General features: G+C 39.8%; 4 protein-coding genes across 5 annotated transcripts; 1 reads left to right on the top strand and 3 right to left on the bottom strand.

The window, feature by feature from the left end:
• Window positions 1-63: 63 nt before the first annotated feature.
• Window positions 64-15771, bottom strand: LOC111595906 (leishmanolysin-like peptidase). 2 transcript variants are annotated; one of them, XM_023309849.2, is made up of 10 exons: window positions 15727-15771; window positions 14886-15147; window positions 3363-3541; window positions 2669-2699; window positions 2514-2596; window positions 2321-2432; window positions 1420-1805; window positions 953-1366; window positions 602-894; window positions 64-537 (listed from the first exon to the last, which is right to left on the bottom strand). In XM_023309849.2, the coding sequence occupies exons 2-10, from the start codon at window positions 14988-14990 to the stop codon at window positions 83-85; spliced, it is 2058 nt and encodes a 685-aa protein (XP_023165617.2). In that variant the 5' UTR covers window positions 14991-15147; window positions 15727-15771; the 3' UTR covers window positions 64-82. The 2 variants fall into 2 exon arrangements, with proteins under 2 accessions (XP_023165617.2, XP_023165618.2); XM_023309850.2 differs by having other exon boundaries at window positions 15709-15760.
• Window positions 8280-8759, top strand: LOC111603080. The gene is made up of 3 exons (XM_030224910.1): window positions 8280-8289; window positions 8352-8528; window positions 8586-8759. The coding sequence occupies exons 2-3, from the start codon at window positions 8358-8360 to the stop codon at window positions 8757-8759; spliced, it is 345 nt and encodes a 114-aa protein (XP_030080770.1). The 5' UTR covers window positions 8280-8289; window positions 8352-8357.
• A 200-nt stretch (window positions 15772-15971) lies between the features above and the next one.
• On the bottom strand, window positions 15972-16567 carry LOC111595915 (cysteine-rich DPF motif domain-containing protein 1). Its single transcript, XM_023309865.2, has one exon. The coding sequence runs from the start codon at window positions 16548-16550 to the stop codon at window positions 16071-16073; it is 480 nt and encodes a 159-aa protein (XP_023165633.1). The 5' UTR covers window positions 16551-16567; the 3' UTR covers window positions 15972-16070.
• Window positions 16568-16580: 13 nt separating this feature from the next.
• Window positions 16581-17859, bottom strand: LOC111595914 (putative transferase CAF17, mitochondrial). The gene has a single exon (XM_023309864.2). It carries the CDS (start codon window positions 17712-17714, stop codon window positions 16683-16685), a length of 1032 nt encoding a protein of 343 aa, XP_023165632.1. The 5' UTR covers window positions 17715-17859; the 3' UTR covers window positions 16581-16682.
• Between the last annotated feature and the right edge of the window lie 12 nt (window positions 17860-17871).

Here is a 17871-nt window from a genome sequence, read left to right as displayed (position 1 = left end):
AAATTGAGCATATTGTACACATATAAATTTACAAATTTCTCTAAACACATATAGAACATTGAACTGTGCCTGATTTGATGACTTAATTAAGTCTAAAATAGCCCAGGACAGGTAACAGCAAAGCGCTGAATATGGCCAAAGATGGACGCTTTGCATCAGCGTCGCATGCAAGATTATCCCGCGGATACTTGTTGAGTGGATCGGGCTCCTCGCTTGGGCGGCATTCTCTACCTTCGGCGGCAAAGTGGGCGCCACACATCTCATGGCAAGGTGGACACATTATGGCGCCTTTATGTAGCCAGCCATTCGCAGCGATGCGTATGGAGAGCTTTTGGCCAGGAAACGAGCATTTGTAGCTATAGTTGCCGACCAGAATGTGCAGTCGACCATCGAAGCAGTTGTATTTGTAGCAGCCGCTGCCCCAGTGCTGCCATTCCCGAGTCTGGTGACACGAACGCTCCTCCCACATGGCTTCGCTGTGATCGAAGCATTTGGAACCATGACCGTAGCTCTCCAGAGCAAAGTTCTTTTCGGGCTCTGCAAAAGAGAATTAATTTATCAGTATCTACATTTTTATTAACGAATCAATCGAACGTCTTACTAGGATTATTCTCGACAAAGCGACAGTGAGAGCCCCGCACAATGATGTTCTTGCTGCGCCAGGTGAACTCTTGTATGTAGGGACAATGATCCGCTAGAGAAACAGAGCCGCCATAGAAACCCTCCTCACCAGACTTGATGTTGTTGAGACTGTCGAAGTTTTGATAGGCCTTGGGCAGCTCGTACTCATGCTTGATGAGATTGCAAAGAGCCACAGAATTGCGATCGTCTGTGCATTCCGTTTGCAGTGGATCCTGTTTCACTTTCGAGCAGAAGGGATGTATGGAACGCCCCCTATGCAAAACATGGATAGATAAGTGAATGAGCCGAGGGTGAGTATTTAATCAGTCACCTGTCATGATTCATTTGTATCCATTCCTTGCAACTGCGCATGGCAAACATGCAGCCCAAGCCCTTGCCCCAGGTCAACGGCGAGGCCATCGAGTAGTTGGCACGATACCAGCCCGAATCCTCCATCAAAGCCAGTGTAATGCGCGAAAAGACAGGCGACTGAGTGTGTGTGCCCGTCATAGCCTCGTTCTCCAGTATGCGTTTCTCCCAGTGCGTGAGGGCTGTACCCTCACCTCCCTGATCCTCCAGCTCGGCACCCTCCAGCTTATTGCAATTGAAGTGGGCACGAACCTCGGCAACCACACGTGGCGTGACCAACATGTCGACCACTTTCTTCACATGACCTCCACGCACAGCCCAATTATGACGCTCCACTTTGCGTATGGTCTCGTTGCTCCACTGATGGATCTGCAATCTAAAGATAGTTTACATTAACGCTGGCCTTTATTTACCATTTCCCCCATTTACTTTTCATTCAAATAGGGCTTGCCTGTGTCTGCCTTGCGCGGTGTACGTGGCTTCCCCTCATCGTCCCTGAAGAAGGCGTACAGACTCACCGAAAAGCCGAGCGCGTGTAAAATCTCATGTTTCACTGTCGATATCAAAGTCTGCAGTTCCTGTGGCTTCGTGCTGATGCTCTCCGGGCACAGGTTGGCATGCCCCGCTATGGGACGATCCAGCAGTGCCTCCTGCTGGCAATGAGCCGCATATGCCACAGTCAGACCCTTGAAACAGCGTTGCGTCTGCCGCGCCGAGACATAAAAGACGAAATCTGCTTTCTCGATGCCTTCTCCAGGTTTTGTGCTGCTGTCAATGCGGCAGTTCTGACCCGTGCTGTTGCACACGCGGCACACCTGTCAGCAGAGAGAGGGAAAGAGACAGGAAAGCGTTATCAAAGTGCTTTTAAAGTGACTAACTAAATTACTAGTCACTCAGACTGTTGGCCTGATTGACTTTAAGGCGCCTCGATTCATTGAGTAACTTTTTAACTAGCCTAGAAATGGGCTATCTTGTTTGATTGACTGACAAACTTGAACAAGTTAACAGTAGGTTGAATGGCTAACAGATTGGCTGATTGAGCGACCTTATCACTGGCTGATTGACTAAATAGCTCGACTGATGAAATAACCTATTCAAAGACAAATTGCTGCCTCACTTGATTGACTGATTTTCTGACCTTACAACTGACCGACTGCCGACTGCCGACTGCCGACTGATTGATTGACAAGTCAATTGTCTTATTATCTAACCAAGCCAATGATTGACCCTGATAAATAGATAGATAAATAGTTCAGATAAGTGGGATTTACCGTGTAAGCTTCACATAATACTTAAACTTAGAAGCGTTTCACTGCTCTTTTTTACTCACATCCAGATGCTCGTTGGGCACCAGCACCTCGCCGCACATGGTCGTCGCCTTGCAATGGTCAATGCAGTGGGTGTGGCCATTCTTCACATACACCTGGGTGCTATCACATTTGCTAAAGGTAAGCAAATATATATGCATATGTATAAGTGCGAAATTCGCGTTAAACTTTAGTCACACAAGGGCTATTACACACCGATTAAGCCGTATGACGCCCTTTGTCTCGCGCACCATCAATGCTTGCTCCCAGAACTGCACCGCCTCGGGCAGCACAGTATCCTGCAAAGGTAATTTGAGTATTATTTTGAGAGGGGTTCTCTTTAACTTTAAAACAAACAAAAGGAAACTTACATTGATTAAATTAAATTTCTCCTCCTCTAATCTGCGAAGTAGAGCAAAGAAAAAAGGTAAATTTAAACAAAATCAGTCTGATTTATATATCTCTCTATTATATTATATGTGCCCTGCTTTGCATAGGGTACACGATGGGTGCTGTTGCGTTAGTCATTCCTGGAATTGACCTTGGGCTTTGGCATTGTTAATGATCGTCGGCAATCGTCGACTTTGTTCGGTTGAAATTTTCAATCAGAGCCAAGTTATGGCATGTCGCAATCGCGGTCTACCTTAAGCAGAGACAGCGTTAATTTCAACCAATTTTTGGCCACAGGTGTTGCCCAATACAAAAAGACAACTGGCTAACGCTTCGGCAACGCTTAACTTGACATTCGGCCAAGTCGAATGGTAAACTTTGGCCCATTAAAGCGCAATTAAAGCCAATTTGTTTGCTACACTCTGTTGGCAAGGCATCAAATGGGGTATATTGGTGTTGGCTGCGCGCTGTGCCACAGCTATATATATACATAGAGTATGACAGTCACTCAGCGGCACAGTTTGGGAGTCAATACAGTAAGGTCTGCCGTAAGAGTTTACAAATGTTTCCTTCAGATCCCCTTGATACTGCAGACAGAGTAAGGCGTAGTCGGCTATGCTCGACCGACATCTGGCTGCAATTGTTTTCCGCTGCGGCTTTACAGCAATGGCTCACCTGTAAACTGAATCATCGTAGACGAGCAGAATCCGCAGCGGTTGATCGGCCACAAGGCTGCGCCGTCGTACGCTGTGAGCCGCCGGGTTCCCGCTGCCTTTCCAGTTCCCCTTCGAATGTTCGCCGGCGACGTCATCAACAACTTCATTATCATCGTGTATGCGCACGCCGTGGATGACCTGCAACGAGGAGGGCGGAGAGGTGAAATTGGGCTCTGCTTCAAAATGTTTGTTAAACGAAAGCGAAAATGTGGCCAACAATTAGATGACGACATGGACACAAAAGGCCACACACAAAGGCAGCCGTAATTGGCTTCTTTTTTCACTTTTTGCTGGATAAATTGCAGTGAAATTAATTTTTAAATTACCCGCCAAAATGTCGAACTGATTGAGACATCAAAATGTCAATGATTGGTGGATTTTTGGCCATTCGGTTTTGTTATTTCGCATTTGCTATTTTATTGCCGTATTTTTATAAAAATTGCCTTTGTTTCGGCCATTGTGCAATGTGTGCCAATTATTGTGCATAAATTAGACCCCGTTGAATATTCAAAAGACCATGTCAAACCATTTAGACGCTTATCTATTATAATTTATGGTCGGCTGGCCGGGCAACAGCACGCGCAACGCCTATGCTCACAAATTTGTGTGGCGCATCTTTCAGATGCGCCTGACTGCTCTAGTCGAAGTGTGCGCGACTCACAGATACCCTGTCTGCTTAGAACTGATTTCAAACAGATAAAGATCTGGATGCAGATGCTGATAGGGATTCAGGTTTTACTGTAGATACAGAAATAAGAATAGATACAGATACAGATACAAATGCATAGGTAGAAACAGGTAGATACATAAATTTAGACAGAGATTTAGATACAAACAAACATGCAGATACAGCTGAAGTAAAAGCTACAGGTAGAGTCAGATACTTTTACAATGGCAGATAAATTATAGAACTATGAATACATATATATATATAGCTACAGTGACAGATATAGATACACAGGTACAGATGCAGATTCTACTGCTAAAATATATAGATTCATACACAAATAGCAACACAGCTACATAGATAAGCCTGCTCCTGAGTTGCCTTGCCTGTCATATAACAAGTCGATATTTATCGATAGCTGTTCAAGTCAATAACTACATGATCAATCTGTACTATGCCCGTCTTAGTATTCCACAGGGTATACAGAAATTAATTACAAGTCCAGCTAGACCAAGACCTCAGCAATGAAGATTGAAAGTTAGTTCACTTTCAACCACAAACAAAAGTGAAATACTTTGCATATGATATGAAGCTATTACCTGGTTTCTTGTATATAATGAAGTGCGCGCTGCGAGCAATAACAATTCAAATCTGAGCAATCTGAACAATTAACGTTGTTAACAAGGCGATATTCCGTTTCCAATTACTTTAATTCTACAATTTGCAATTGGTCGTGCGAATTGATTCGACTCGCTGTGAATTCTTAATGCCGCCAAGCCCGACGGGCGCCCAGACACCTGCACAATCTGCATAGCCGCAGAGAAAAGCTGTTCAGTGAACTGCCGACGAGTGCATACTCTTCTAAGAAACCATAGTCGACGGGCCTTCACTTGTTTTTATTCAAATCAATTTATGACTGATATATTTCACTGAATGAAAGTGATATGATATAGTTCCATTAATATTGGTAAAAATCTACTCAAGTGTTAAGCTTGGCCAACACATTCAATACAAATTTAGAACTATATATATTAAGCTTTATCTGAATGCTCGCAGAAGCGTAATAAATTTATAATGGCCCACTGTAAGTGTATAAACAGCATTTGAGCTTATATAAACATGCTTATAGGTGTATATATATCCAGTTACTTGGACGATCTCTTCAACAATAACAGCAATTTATCTATATTTGTCTGTTCAGCAAGCAAGGAATGATCGTAAAGAGGAAGAGAATAAGATAACAAGCAACGGCGCAGTACAGAGGCAGCACCAAGTAAGAGCGTTGCAGTCGAGCATATTCGACTGCGTAATACTCGTTGTTGGTCCTCAAATAATTGATGCTAGCTTTAACACAGGAAAATAAAAATAAATAATTTGCCACGCTCCGGGGGGTCCATATATCTAGTTTTATGTCAACCTATAGAACTCAACCCTAACTAGATAGCAGCAGTAGCTGGCGTTGCCTTGGCATTTCTATTTAAACCGTAATATACTCCTTTTAGCGTGCGAACGAGTATGCGCAAATGCTGAACGTATGAAAATCATTAAGATAACAAAAGAACAAACATTGCAAAGAGACTCTAGAGCTGAAATCGTGACGGCCCTCAACAATTGAGCAGCCATTTGCATGATCTTCAATCAGAGAGGCTGCCGCAGCCACGCCCGCTGCCCCTTTCATGGAGCCAAAGCTGCGTCTCATTTTGTGGTTTTCGCATTGCGAACTGTGTTGCATCGAAATGCGTTTAACTGCTTTCAATCTCGCAAATTGCGGCATTCACCAGGTGAAAGATGAGCCGCAGCACCTGACGCACAGTGCGCTTGGTTGATGCTGCCACAACGACCCAGCTGTGCAACATGTGGCAAGCTTGTAGCGCCAGTGTCGATGCCATGCCGTAAGCTAGCAACTGTCTTTCAATCACGCCACAGTGGCGCGAAAGTAAAGTATTTTGTTCAGTGCGAAACTAGTTTTGAAGTCTGTGTTTACTATAATGAATAATAAATAATCAAAATCATATTTTATATTTTATTGTTTAAACATTTGTATGATATTATTACCCAATATCAAATATATTAAATAAGACTACATCAAAAGCAAAAAGTTTTGGATTTAATTTAAGATTCGCTTGATTCGTTATGAAATTAAATTCGTATATTAAAGATGAGTTCTCGGTAATTTGTAGTAGCCGACTACCAGATACCCTTAGCACTATAATGATCGATTTTAGTTGAATAAAAATATATGAGTATATAATATAGTATTCAACCTCCAATAATCTCTATAGTTAATAGCGTTAAAAAAAAGTTTCGTCTCTTTTAAGATTAATCTATTGACTAATTACTTTTTAACCATTTTTTTTAACTAATGGTAATTACAATACTAGTCCATTATGCAAATAGATACAATATTTCGTTTCATTCGTCAACATGGGAGGCGCATATACAATTATGTTATTTCTCATAAAAATGAGCTTGGTAAGTTAACATTAATCCAATTTTTGGGACTATACTTTGCTACTTTTCCTGTGTATAGGTGGGATGTGTGTTTAAGTTTCTGAATCTGGACTGCGCTGTTATAGATAGGAACCTTCTAGCTGAGCAGGAGTGCCGCATTAGAGCGTTTAATCACTCTCAAAATTACTTAAATATTATAGTCAAGCTCAAGAAAACTGTAACAAAAGTAAGCATATTTATTTACAAACAATAAATCTATTAAAATAAATATTATATATTCGTTTTCAGGCTAAAATATCATTTCGATTTCTGAAGCGTGAACGGGGAGGATGGCATCCCTTCCTATATGCCATGACGGTCGACATATGCCATTTTTTTGACGGCACCTTTAAGAATCCTTTGACCACCATCATTTATAACTATATGAAGGCGTATACGAATTTTAACCATAGCTGCCCCTATCTGGTATTTGGAGAAATTGTTCTTGATTATTCATCAATTTTACTTGGTTTACTTCTTTAGGCCGACACTGATATGCGATTGATTCGGATCAATCTGAATGAACTGGACATTCTTAGTCGATTTCCTCTTGAGGATGGGTTATATGCTTTGCAAACATCATGGTACTCTAATAACACCTTGAGCTTTCAAATTAACGGCTCGGCAACTTTAACAAAGTCTTATGGAAAGCCATAGACTTTATTTTATTTTTACAAAAATACAAAATATTTTATTTAAATTTAAATTTAATTTGTGTTTTTTTTTTTTTTTAATTTAAAATATATATATACAGAAAATTAAAAAAATTTGTTGATTTAGTTTTAGTTTGATTTCAGTGTCTTTCAATCTGCGTCTTGTCCCACTGTTTGTCAAGCTTTTCGAATGCTGCAAACAACACGAACTGCGATCGGCTTTGCAATCCATCGAACATCAGCTGGGAAAACAGCTATTATTGAAGGCTTTTCAATACTATTGACAAACATTGAAATTATCTGCGTATTGAAGAGTTTTTTGTACATCAAATATATTTTCAATAGTTGCATTTGAAATGAATAAACAAGTTTTTAAATGTATGATTTTAAAGCATCATGAGTAATACTTAAGTATATGTCTAAATATATACATACACACACTCACACACATATATATATACAATGTTGTTCTTCAATTTAATGTTAATATTTATATAAATTTTCTAGAATTAAATTTTAGGCTTCATTTATGATTCACTTGCTACATTATGACATTAAATTCGCATATTAAGGAAGAGTTCTCTGTAGTTTGTATTAGCCGACTAGCAGATACCCTGAGCTTTTTAGCTTTAATCCAAATATATTAGTATCTGATATATTATTCAATCACCAAAAATCTCTACAGTGCAATAAGCTTTCAAATAATTTAGTATCTTAATTGATTTAATGACTAATTACATTTTCACATTTTTTTAGCTAATCGTAATTACGAGACCAGCCGATTATACAAATAGATACAATATTTCGCTTGATTCGTGAACATGGGATGCGCACAGATAATCATATTATTTGTTATAAAAATAAGTTTGGTAAGTTAACAGAATTCCAACGATCAAATAAAACACTATTCCTACTTTTGCTGCGTATAGGTGGGATGTGTGTTTAAATTTCTGAGTATGGATTGCGATGTTATAGACAGGAACCTTCTAGCTGAGCAGGAGTGCCGCATTAGAGCGTTTAATCACTCTCAAAATTACATAAATATTATAGTCAAGCTCAAGAAAACTGTAACAAAAGTAAGCATATTTATTTACAAACAATAAATCTATTAAAATAAATATTAAATATTCGTTTTCAGGCTAAAATGTCATTTCGATTTCTGAAGCGTGAACGGGGAGGTTGGCATCCCTTCCTATATGCCATGACGGTCGACATATGCCATTTTTTTGACGGCACCTTTAAGAATCCTTTGACCACCATCATTTATAACTATATGAAGGCGTATACGAATTTTAACCATAGCTGCCCCTATCTGGTATTTGGAGAAATTGTTCTTGATTATTCATCAATTTTACTTGGTTTACATCTTTAGGCCAACACTGATATTCGATTGATTCGGTTCAATCTGAATGAACTGGACATTCTCAGCCGATTTCCAGTAGATGATGGGGTATATGGTCTGCACACATCGTGGTACATCAAAAATACCTTGGTCTGTCAAATGAATTCTTCGGCGTCCTTAACAAAATCCTATAGGAGGCCATAGTAATTTATTTATACATATATCTTGAATGTTGCTATTTGTATTGTATTAAATCGTAATTTTTATGAATAAATTTTGCTGACTGCAAATAGTTCTTGATAGGGCTAACTAGATTAGTCAACCTCGTCCATTGATCAATTGAAAAAGTGTTGAAGTGTTATCATTAAAGCAAAATGTTGATTTTAATGCATTTAATCTGTATCTTGCCCCACTGTTTCTCAAACTTGTCGAATGTTGCAACAATAGGACTGAAATTCAGCGAACAACAGCTGCGAAAACAGCTTTAACGAAGACTTTTCAAGATAATTGACAAACATTAAATATGCTTATGTATATATGTATATTATTATGGATTTATACACAAAAGACATTTGCAGTGGTTGTAATTGACAGTTTATTAAAGAAGCTATCAAAAATTACTTTCAATTCTTATGCATTAAACAAATATTCACTTATCACAGATACAGATACAGATACAGGCACAGACACAGATACAGATAGATACACCCACACAAATACCCACACACAAAAATGCAATGTTTATTTTTCGATTGAATTTGTATTTAATTAAGCAGCAAATTGCCATAGCAACATAAACGAATTTATTTTATTTTCTTTAATATCGTTAAATTGCAGTTTAATTCGCTTATTCAGAAATACACTTCAAAGGTAAGGACACTTCCAATGGATGCCCCTCACAGAACTGCTGTTAGAAACATAATTCAACTTACATAAATATTAGCTTTAAGCATAAATGTTACCTTTAAACAATCTTTATATTTTTGAAAATATAAATATAAATGAAACATATTTTATATGCCTTGGCCTTGACCTTGGCGCATTTCCCTACAAACTCGACATTTCAAGTCCAAATAATAATCATTTTAATTCATTCAAACGGAAAGATTGGCATCTGTTTCTATATGGAATGACCCTAGCTAGGTGTAAATTTTGCAAGAATCCTAAGTGATATATATATACTACCAAAAGTCCTTCTATGATCACTGATGATTACTGATTGATATGACTTATCCCACTCAGATTGTAAATTTCATGAACTGTATTAAGTTTACATTCAAATTTCTATATCCAAATTGTAGTTGAATGATGAGCAATCTCAGTTATGTTCCTTAATATCAATTAAAAGGCTATTTGCATATAACTCGAGTACCTAAACAGATAGAGATCTCAAAATTTGTTTATGGCTGCTCCTAAAGCTTGTGCCGCTAATGACTATATAATTTGTTTGCATACTTCGCTCCATGCAAAGTCTACAGTTTTGGCTTCTGCACACACTATCTACCCGATCTCTTTTACCATTCATATATATAATATATTAGGAGAAAAATGTTGATAAAAAGAAGATTAATGATTATGGAATGGGTGCAGGAGCAGCCGCCACACTTTCTAACCACAGCAAATATGCTTATTCAATCTGAGATAAGACGTAATGCTCAAGTAGTTCACAAATTGCGACTACCTAACAAAATTTATTTTTGCGTGTCACAGTCGAGCGTGTCCAGGCTTCCAATGAGACTCACGTCTTAGGCGATAGAAATAGGGGGAAAGAGGTGTGCGAATAGTGGGGGCAAACAAAAAAGAGAAATGTACCGTTTGCTGCGCCTGGCTGACTCCCGTCTTTGCATTTTTAGTCAAACGAATAAAAAAACGCCCATAAACCGTAAACACGATCTGCTGCACGCATGCGCCGGGCTGAGCAGCGGGCGCCGGGCACTTAACAGTTGCGCATGCTAATTTGAGCAGGTGAATCGATCAACAGCAGAGACGAGCGGGCGCTATGTTAAGTAATTATTTACGTGCGACGCGCAGTCAATCTGTCAATCGTTCACTAAGCCAGGCCATCCATGACGACATTTCACTCGCACTCTCTGTCTCTCCCTCTCTTCCTCTACACGTCTTTACTTTTTTGTCAACACTTTGGCGCTCTTCCGCAGTGCCGGCCAGATCAATCGACGCTTTCAAGCTTGACTGACTGCGAGTGAGCGAGACAGTGCGATAGCTGTGTACATGTGCTTTCACTTTCGTTCAATCTCTGCTGTATCCCTGGCCACTTTAATTGTTTCTTTTACCAACACACAAATGCGTATATATATATATATATATATATATATATATATATGTGTGTGTGTGTGTCTGTACATGCATTATTGATCAGCGGCTACTTTGCATGCTGTGCTACTTTATGGTTTATTTGCTTCTCTCGCGCTCAATTTGTTTGTTACCTCATATTGTGACCACAGCGGACATGTTACTTAATTAAAATCATGAATAAAACACAAAGGCACATTAATAAAATAACCACATCAATACACGCACACACACATACACAATGCATGCAGTTGCCAAGCGACATACATAAACGTAACGCACTATTCTGTCAGTGGCAATCTCTAGAATGAATTATTTTCAATTTGTGTGGCTAACAGGCGTAAGTAAATTGAATAGAATCGGATGGCTGTTGATTATTACATTTGTAGGGCCCCAGCCCGCAGTTCTGTTTGCATGTATGCATGAATATGTATGTACTGTGCGTTAGCATAAAGCACTTAGTATCCATATCCGTCATGTACGTGGAGCGGCACGTAGCATTACAGCAGTGCAAAAGCCCAGAGAGTAATTGAGAACAGGCTCAAATCCAATTTGAAGTTCACTGGAAATGCGTATAAATTCATTTTGCAATTTCCCATTGTATCACAGTTAAGGGGGCGTAGTCCGAATACAGGCTGAACAGAAGATTAGGCAGCGAGAGTGTAGTGAATAGATGACAAAGAAAGAAAGAAAGAGGAAAAGAGAGCGGGAGAGAGTAATGTGTTTGTTCAAGGTTGCCACCTACTTTAATTATTACACTGGACTCTGGACTAAGCCAAACACTTTGCATCATTCACAGTTGTCACTTTCGGTCATCTTGTTGCGTTTTATCTTCGCTATGTAAATAAATAAAGCGCTAATTCATAATATTGGTCTGGCGTGTGTTTCAAAATTAGCCTCTAGCTATGTAGCATAATCAACTAACTGGCTGACTTGCTCTGTGGTTTTCGACAAACTTGTTTCTCTGTCAATTCGCAGACACACACTCACTCACACGCACACACACACTCACACACATACATACAGCATCAGCTGGAGATAGGTTGTGCGATTTTATCGTTTGCACTTGTGTATTTGCCCGCTTGTTTACACAACGCCTTCAATGAGCTTAGGCACTATATAGATATATATATATATATATATATATATATATATATATATATATATATATATGCATTCGGTGTATATATAACAAGAATGAACAGTTAGTTTTCCAATATCGAATATTAAATGCTCTAAGGAGTGAAACATGTAACAGAAGTGAGTTGAAAATTTGCCCAACAATGAAAGAATTCATTTAGTTTTAGACTATTTCTCAGGCAGGTATACGTGCCTCTATGTAATTCACACTTATTTATAAAAGCCTGTGTAGAGTATCAAAAGGTTTGTTGAGTAGAGAAATTCCACACAAAAGCTCAAATGTAATTTTGTGCAGCTGCAATTGCGATTACAAATCTTTCTTCCACTTTCCATTTGCAACGCAAGGACGCACAGATGCACACACTCACACTCACATTAAAAATTCATATATGCTTAAGTGCGAGCGTGTGTGTCTGTGTGTATGTGTATGTGTATGCAAATCTGTAACCTGCTGCCAATTATGAAGGTAAACAAAAACAGAAACCTGTGCACAAAATTGAAGGTCAAAGATGCTAGCTCCAATAACCTCCCAAGTTTGTTATTGACCAGACTCGAGATAACCTTTTAAGAGGTCTTAAGCTACTTTTGCCTGTCATTGAATGCACAATAGAAGTTTAGTTACATATATGGATTGTGTTTTATTTATAGAGTCGACGCAATGGCTTCTGTAAACAATAACAAATTAGAGGAATGCAGGCAAAATACGTTAATTATATCTCAATTACATCTATACGATTTAATAAGGTGATTCTAAATATATAAATATAGCTGTAAATCAAATGTGAAGCAAACAGGTTTCTAAGGTAAGTCCAATAAAAGAAAGCTAACGCAAATACTTATTTGTTCACAATGAATTCATTATCTCAGTTGCGATAAAACCCATAAGCATCATCTTTATCTCTCTTCTCTATCTTTGTTCTTTATCTCCATGGTTATCAGTGGCAAGAGCATTGAGTAACGAGATAGAGATGATTCAATTTGCTGCCTTTCCCTGTTTCAATTCATTTAAGTCTAATTAAAACTGAGCTCTGTGTTTGATTGGAATGGCTGGACGGATGGGCGAATGGACGGGCGGGCGGACGGATGGACGGGCGGGGTATACAAACGGCTGGCACTTAGTCGCCAACAGTGCCCGCTTTTATATCCACATTTACATACTCTTATAAATCCGAGCAATCAGCGCATAACTCAGGATCCGGGCGAACAGCAATTGCGGCGGGGTAATGCGGCGGATTGCCTGCATATTAAACAGTTCAACTTACAAATAATTAAATTAATTAGTTATGCGGAAAAACTGTAACAGAATGTGACCCTAGTGGGTGGCTGGGCTCTACCCTGTAATAAATTGTGAGCATTGCTTTGTAACAAAGCTCTATGTCACCATCGACTTCCCTCTATAAGTTCGCTCTGAATGAGTTACGAATATATTGTACTTATATTGCTAAAAACTGATAGTTCTATTCATGAATCAGGCACAGTTCGTTAAACTCACCTCACAAACCCATCAACTTCATGATATATATTAAAGCCCTCTGTCAAAACTCAGTCTAAATAGATGCATAATAGTTTGGGATATAGATTTTGTAGATTTGACACGTAGAGCTATTTTGGGCATATATTTATATTTACAATAACCATATATAAGTCTATAACGACTATTTATTTTGTCATCTTAGTAAAGCCTGTCAAGGCAAACTCAAAATTCCAGGGCATTAAAGCGTTCGCAGTCATTTTAATTGCCCTGCAATTTGAGTCGCTTTCTACGGTCTCTGATTTAACTGCAATGCATATAAAATATAAATATATATATACATAAGTATATATTTACATGATTCAATACAATTCTGAGTAACTGAACCGGTCACAGCCAGCATCGGATTGAGCTCTATAACAATTATGTAAATTATTCGTTTTACCGCAATTGTTGGTGACCTTTTTATTTGTTTTTGTTCTTTTTATGCGAGTGCGCCAATTAAAATGGATGTCGGCTGCATTTAGAACGACGTTGCAGGCAGGCGTTGCACTTGGCCATTGAGTCGACGCAACAGGTGTCGGACATTAAACCGGGCGACAGCCGGTTTGAGCCACGCGCTCGGCTTGAGCTGTGGGCGACTCGGTAACTGGAATACCGTTAGAGGCCGTGGCATGTTACCGAACTGAATCATATGAATCAGATGCGATTACCAAATGAGCTTAGTCAATCCATCAGTCGTCAGCTTCACGCGAAGCTGTGCGTGAGAACCGAACCGAACTGAACTGAACCGAGCTTGTCAAAATTGCAAATATATATATGTATGTATGTATGTATGTATGTATGTATATAAATCAGATTTCAACAGCATTTGTTAGAGTAGAAACGCATTCAATAATTTATGATTCTTGCCGCTTTTCGCAACCAGTTCAAACTCATTTCAGAACTAGTTCCAAGCACTTTGAAAATATTGAGAATTTTTCTTATAAGAACTTTGGTTTTTCTAAGAACAATCGAAGCTAATTGAGTTGTTCACATGAATCAGTTGTTCACGCATCTGAATCTGTTGCCAGTGAAATCAAATACCGGAAACTAGATTGTGATGGGTATGAAGAAAATAGCAAGAATTAATTTGCGGGGAAGTAGCAATGTTTTGATAACTTTATAATTTGCTTAAACGCACTAATTAGTGCATTTGAAACCAATTATAAGTTTTTCCCGAATTCGTTAATGAGTCAACGTTTAATAAGGGCTTAGGCCATACACCCAAACACACACACCCACACACGTACACACGTACACACTTGCACACAGGCCAAAGCGAACAATGGCAAATTGTAAATCAGCAGCTAAAGGATTTTGAGGCGAATCAACCGTTGTGTGGGTGGGTGTCAGGTTCTGCTACTCACCTCGTGGGCTTTGGGATGTTGATGCTGGCAGTTGTGCGCATTAACTGTCAACCAGCAGCAAAGGTACACAAGAATGGTCAACTGAAGCAGATCCGGACGTTGCATGGCTTTACTCAATGCGTGGGCGGGTATGGTTGATTAAGTTGAAGCGTTGTTGTGGGAACTAATCGTTGAGCTAGCTCCGTGCTAATTATAGAACTATTGCAAGAACCTCTGCTGTTGGTGTTGTTGATGGGTTGTTGGGACTGCTCCAGTGGAAAACCTACACACACACACAACGAACATGCATATAGTTGTGTGTGTGTTTGTACATGCACAAACACTTAAGCATTTGTTTGCAGCGTTTCTCGATTGTTGTTGCATGCTTTATTAGCCGATATATGTATATGTATGTTTGCTTATTTTTTTTTTGTCAATTAACTCGCGCAACGAAACCGGCTGGGCAGCCCATGCTCCTGTCCCTGCCTCGCCCGCGCATACACACACACAAAGGCACAGACACAAGCACTTGCGCCAAGTTACACAGCAAATTGGAATTGGGGCTTTGGTTTTGGATTTGGGTGGGTGCGTCCGCGTCCGCGAATTTGGTCTACAAGCGGCCGCAACGCCAACAAGCCGCCGCCACAGTGCCACAATTTTTTGCCTGCAGTCGCCTTTATTGTTGTTGTTATAACAGATTTAAATGTCAAATTCTCATGAACTGCATTGACAGGCGTTTTATTAAACACTGAATTGACAACATATAACTTATAAAATTACAGTCTAACACATAACACTACACTTAATTGAACATTTTCATTCAATATAACAGCTAAACACAAACACAATAAACACGATATACAGTCAACAATGTGAAGTACGCAGTGATAGCGTCCTACTTGGTTGACGTTCGCTTCCGAATTGAATGAATGAGCAAATGATTGTTGTCTCTTTAAAAAAATCGATATTTCGATACTATTATTTAATTTATGCCACCTATCGTTAATCGCGGGTTCGCGATATAAAATATATCGAATAGTGGCATCGATAGCTAATGTATACTTAACAGCTGTTTAACTTGCTCGTTACGATTTGTGAGGTAGATTTTACCGTTTTAAAAACAAAAATGAAAATAAAATGCGTGTGTATATATATATATGTATAATTAAGACTTCTTTTATAGCTAAGAATTCAGAGTTTATATGGCTACGGTTTTTTGGCCGCCAGCTGCTTTCGAAGTCGACTTTGCGCCTCCACAGGCCAATTTTTGAGTTCGGTCTTCCCACATTCCAGGCAAAAGGTTTTTGTATAATAGAAACTGCATGACGTATCCTTGCACACAACTTTCCCACAGCTGGCGCACTTTACGCCCAATGCTACGTAAAACTCTGGTTTGGATTGCCAACGAGGCGGCGGCGCTTGAAAAGGATCTCGTAACACAAAGCTGTCTTCACGAAATTTAATGCCTAGAGCAAACGGCGGCGTTCGTCCATAGTAATGCACCATCTCGTGCATATTGCAACCGCTGCAATGAAATTCGACTGTGGCCAGACGTTCATCTACATCCTCTTGTGCCTGCGGCTCTTTTAGAGCTGCCAGCTGTAATTGATTAATCTCCGACGCCTCGTTGTCGAGACAAAGATCATCGTCGTCAATGCAGGCGTAGTCGATCGAATCCTGTGCCATAGTGAGCACTGCAAAAGTGAAAGCCACAACTAGGCTAATAACAGCACAACTTTAGTAATTAGCTCATAGTTACAATAGGTAGGTACAAGGTAAAATAATAAACAATTTAAAAGGCATTCAAGTTTCCAATGCTTAGTCCACGGCAAAACTGCGCTTGAAACCTTCCTCCTTGGGCCACCATTGTGGTCGATCCACATAGCAACGATCCCCGTCCACCATCAATTCTTGTTCGCTGTTAAGCACAGGCTGGATGCGCAGCAGAGCGACGCCATGCTTGTGAGCATGCCCAAAGACACGTCCCACATTTGCGCCTGCCGCAGATTTGACTGTAAATTGGTTAGTAATGGGAGCCGTGAAACGAATAGGCATATAACGTTTGCGTATGACACCAGAGTGATGAATTCGAGCCGTTAACTCCTGACCCACATAGCAGCCCTTACTGAAGCTAACACCATTGAGATAATCGGCGTTAGCTTCCAGTGGGAAGCATTTGCCAGGAGGTAACTCTTTAACGCCCTCCCCGATGCCTTGTCTGTAGCGTAGCAGTTTATAATTGCACTCGGGCGTGGCACCGATGGCGACGGCATCATGATTGCACCACAAGTCCTTCGTTAGCTTGTTGACATTAATATCGCCGGGAACCAAGACTCGCGTACCCATAGTATGGATACGTGGATCAGGCGATATAAACAAGTCTTTTGTTGTGCGAACTTGTACATTTCCGTTGCCATTCTTGTTGAACATCACCCATGGTATATACTCATCATCGATGGTGTCGATTTCGATCCGCTTCCGTACGCGATATGTGCGGAGATGACGTCGGACATCCGACGATGCATCTCTATCGCATTCCAATAAAAATGTATCCGGATCATTGGTTCGATAAATAATTGTATCGTACAGTAGACGACCGCTCCGGTTAAGAAATAGCGCATACATTGATGATGGTCCGTTGGGTTCCTCCATGCGCGACACATCGTTGGTAACAAGACCCTGCAGAAATGGCACCACCTCCGCACCATGGACGCGAATAAGCTCTCGCTGTTGCAACGGTTCAAAAATGAATGTATTGCTTAACGATTTTGGTGTTGTCACACGTCCAGTAAAGTTGCGTAGACAATCACGAGCAACTCGGATGTACTTGAAATTTTTACATACATTCATTCTTCGTGGATGTGTATTTTTTCGACTCTTGACAAATGTTGCATAAGCCCAGCTTACCTCTAACTTTTAATATTCAAAAGACTAAATACTCGAAATTTGTAAATGAACACAGCCAAGTAGTAAACAGCTGACTGAAGCAAAAGTAATCGTTCTCGAT

The sequence above is a fragment of the Drosophila hydei genome, unplaced genomic scaffold (genome assembly GCF_003285905.1).
Source record: "Drosophila hydei strain 15085-1641.00,03,60 unplaced genomic scaffold, DhydRS2 tig00008119-arrow-pilon, whole genome shotgun sequence".
Lineage (NCBI taxonomy): Eukaryota > Metazoa > Arthropoda > Insecta > Diptera > Drosophilidae > Drosophila > Drosophila hydei.
This window is presented reverse-complemented; position numbering and strand designations above follow the sequence as displayed.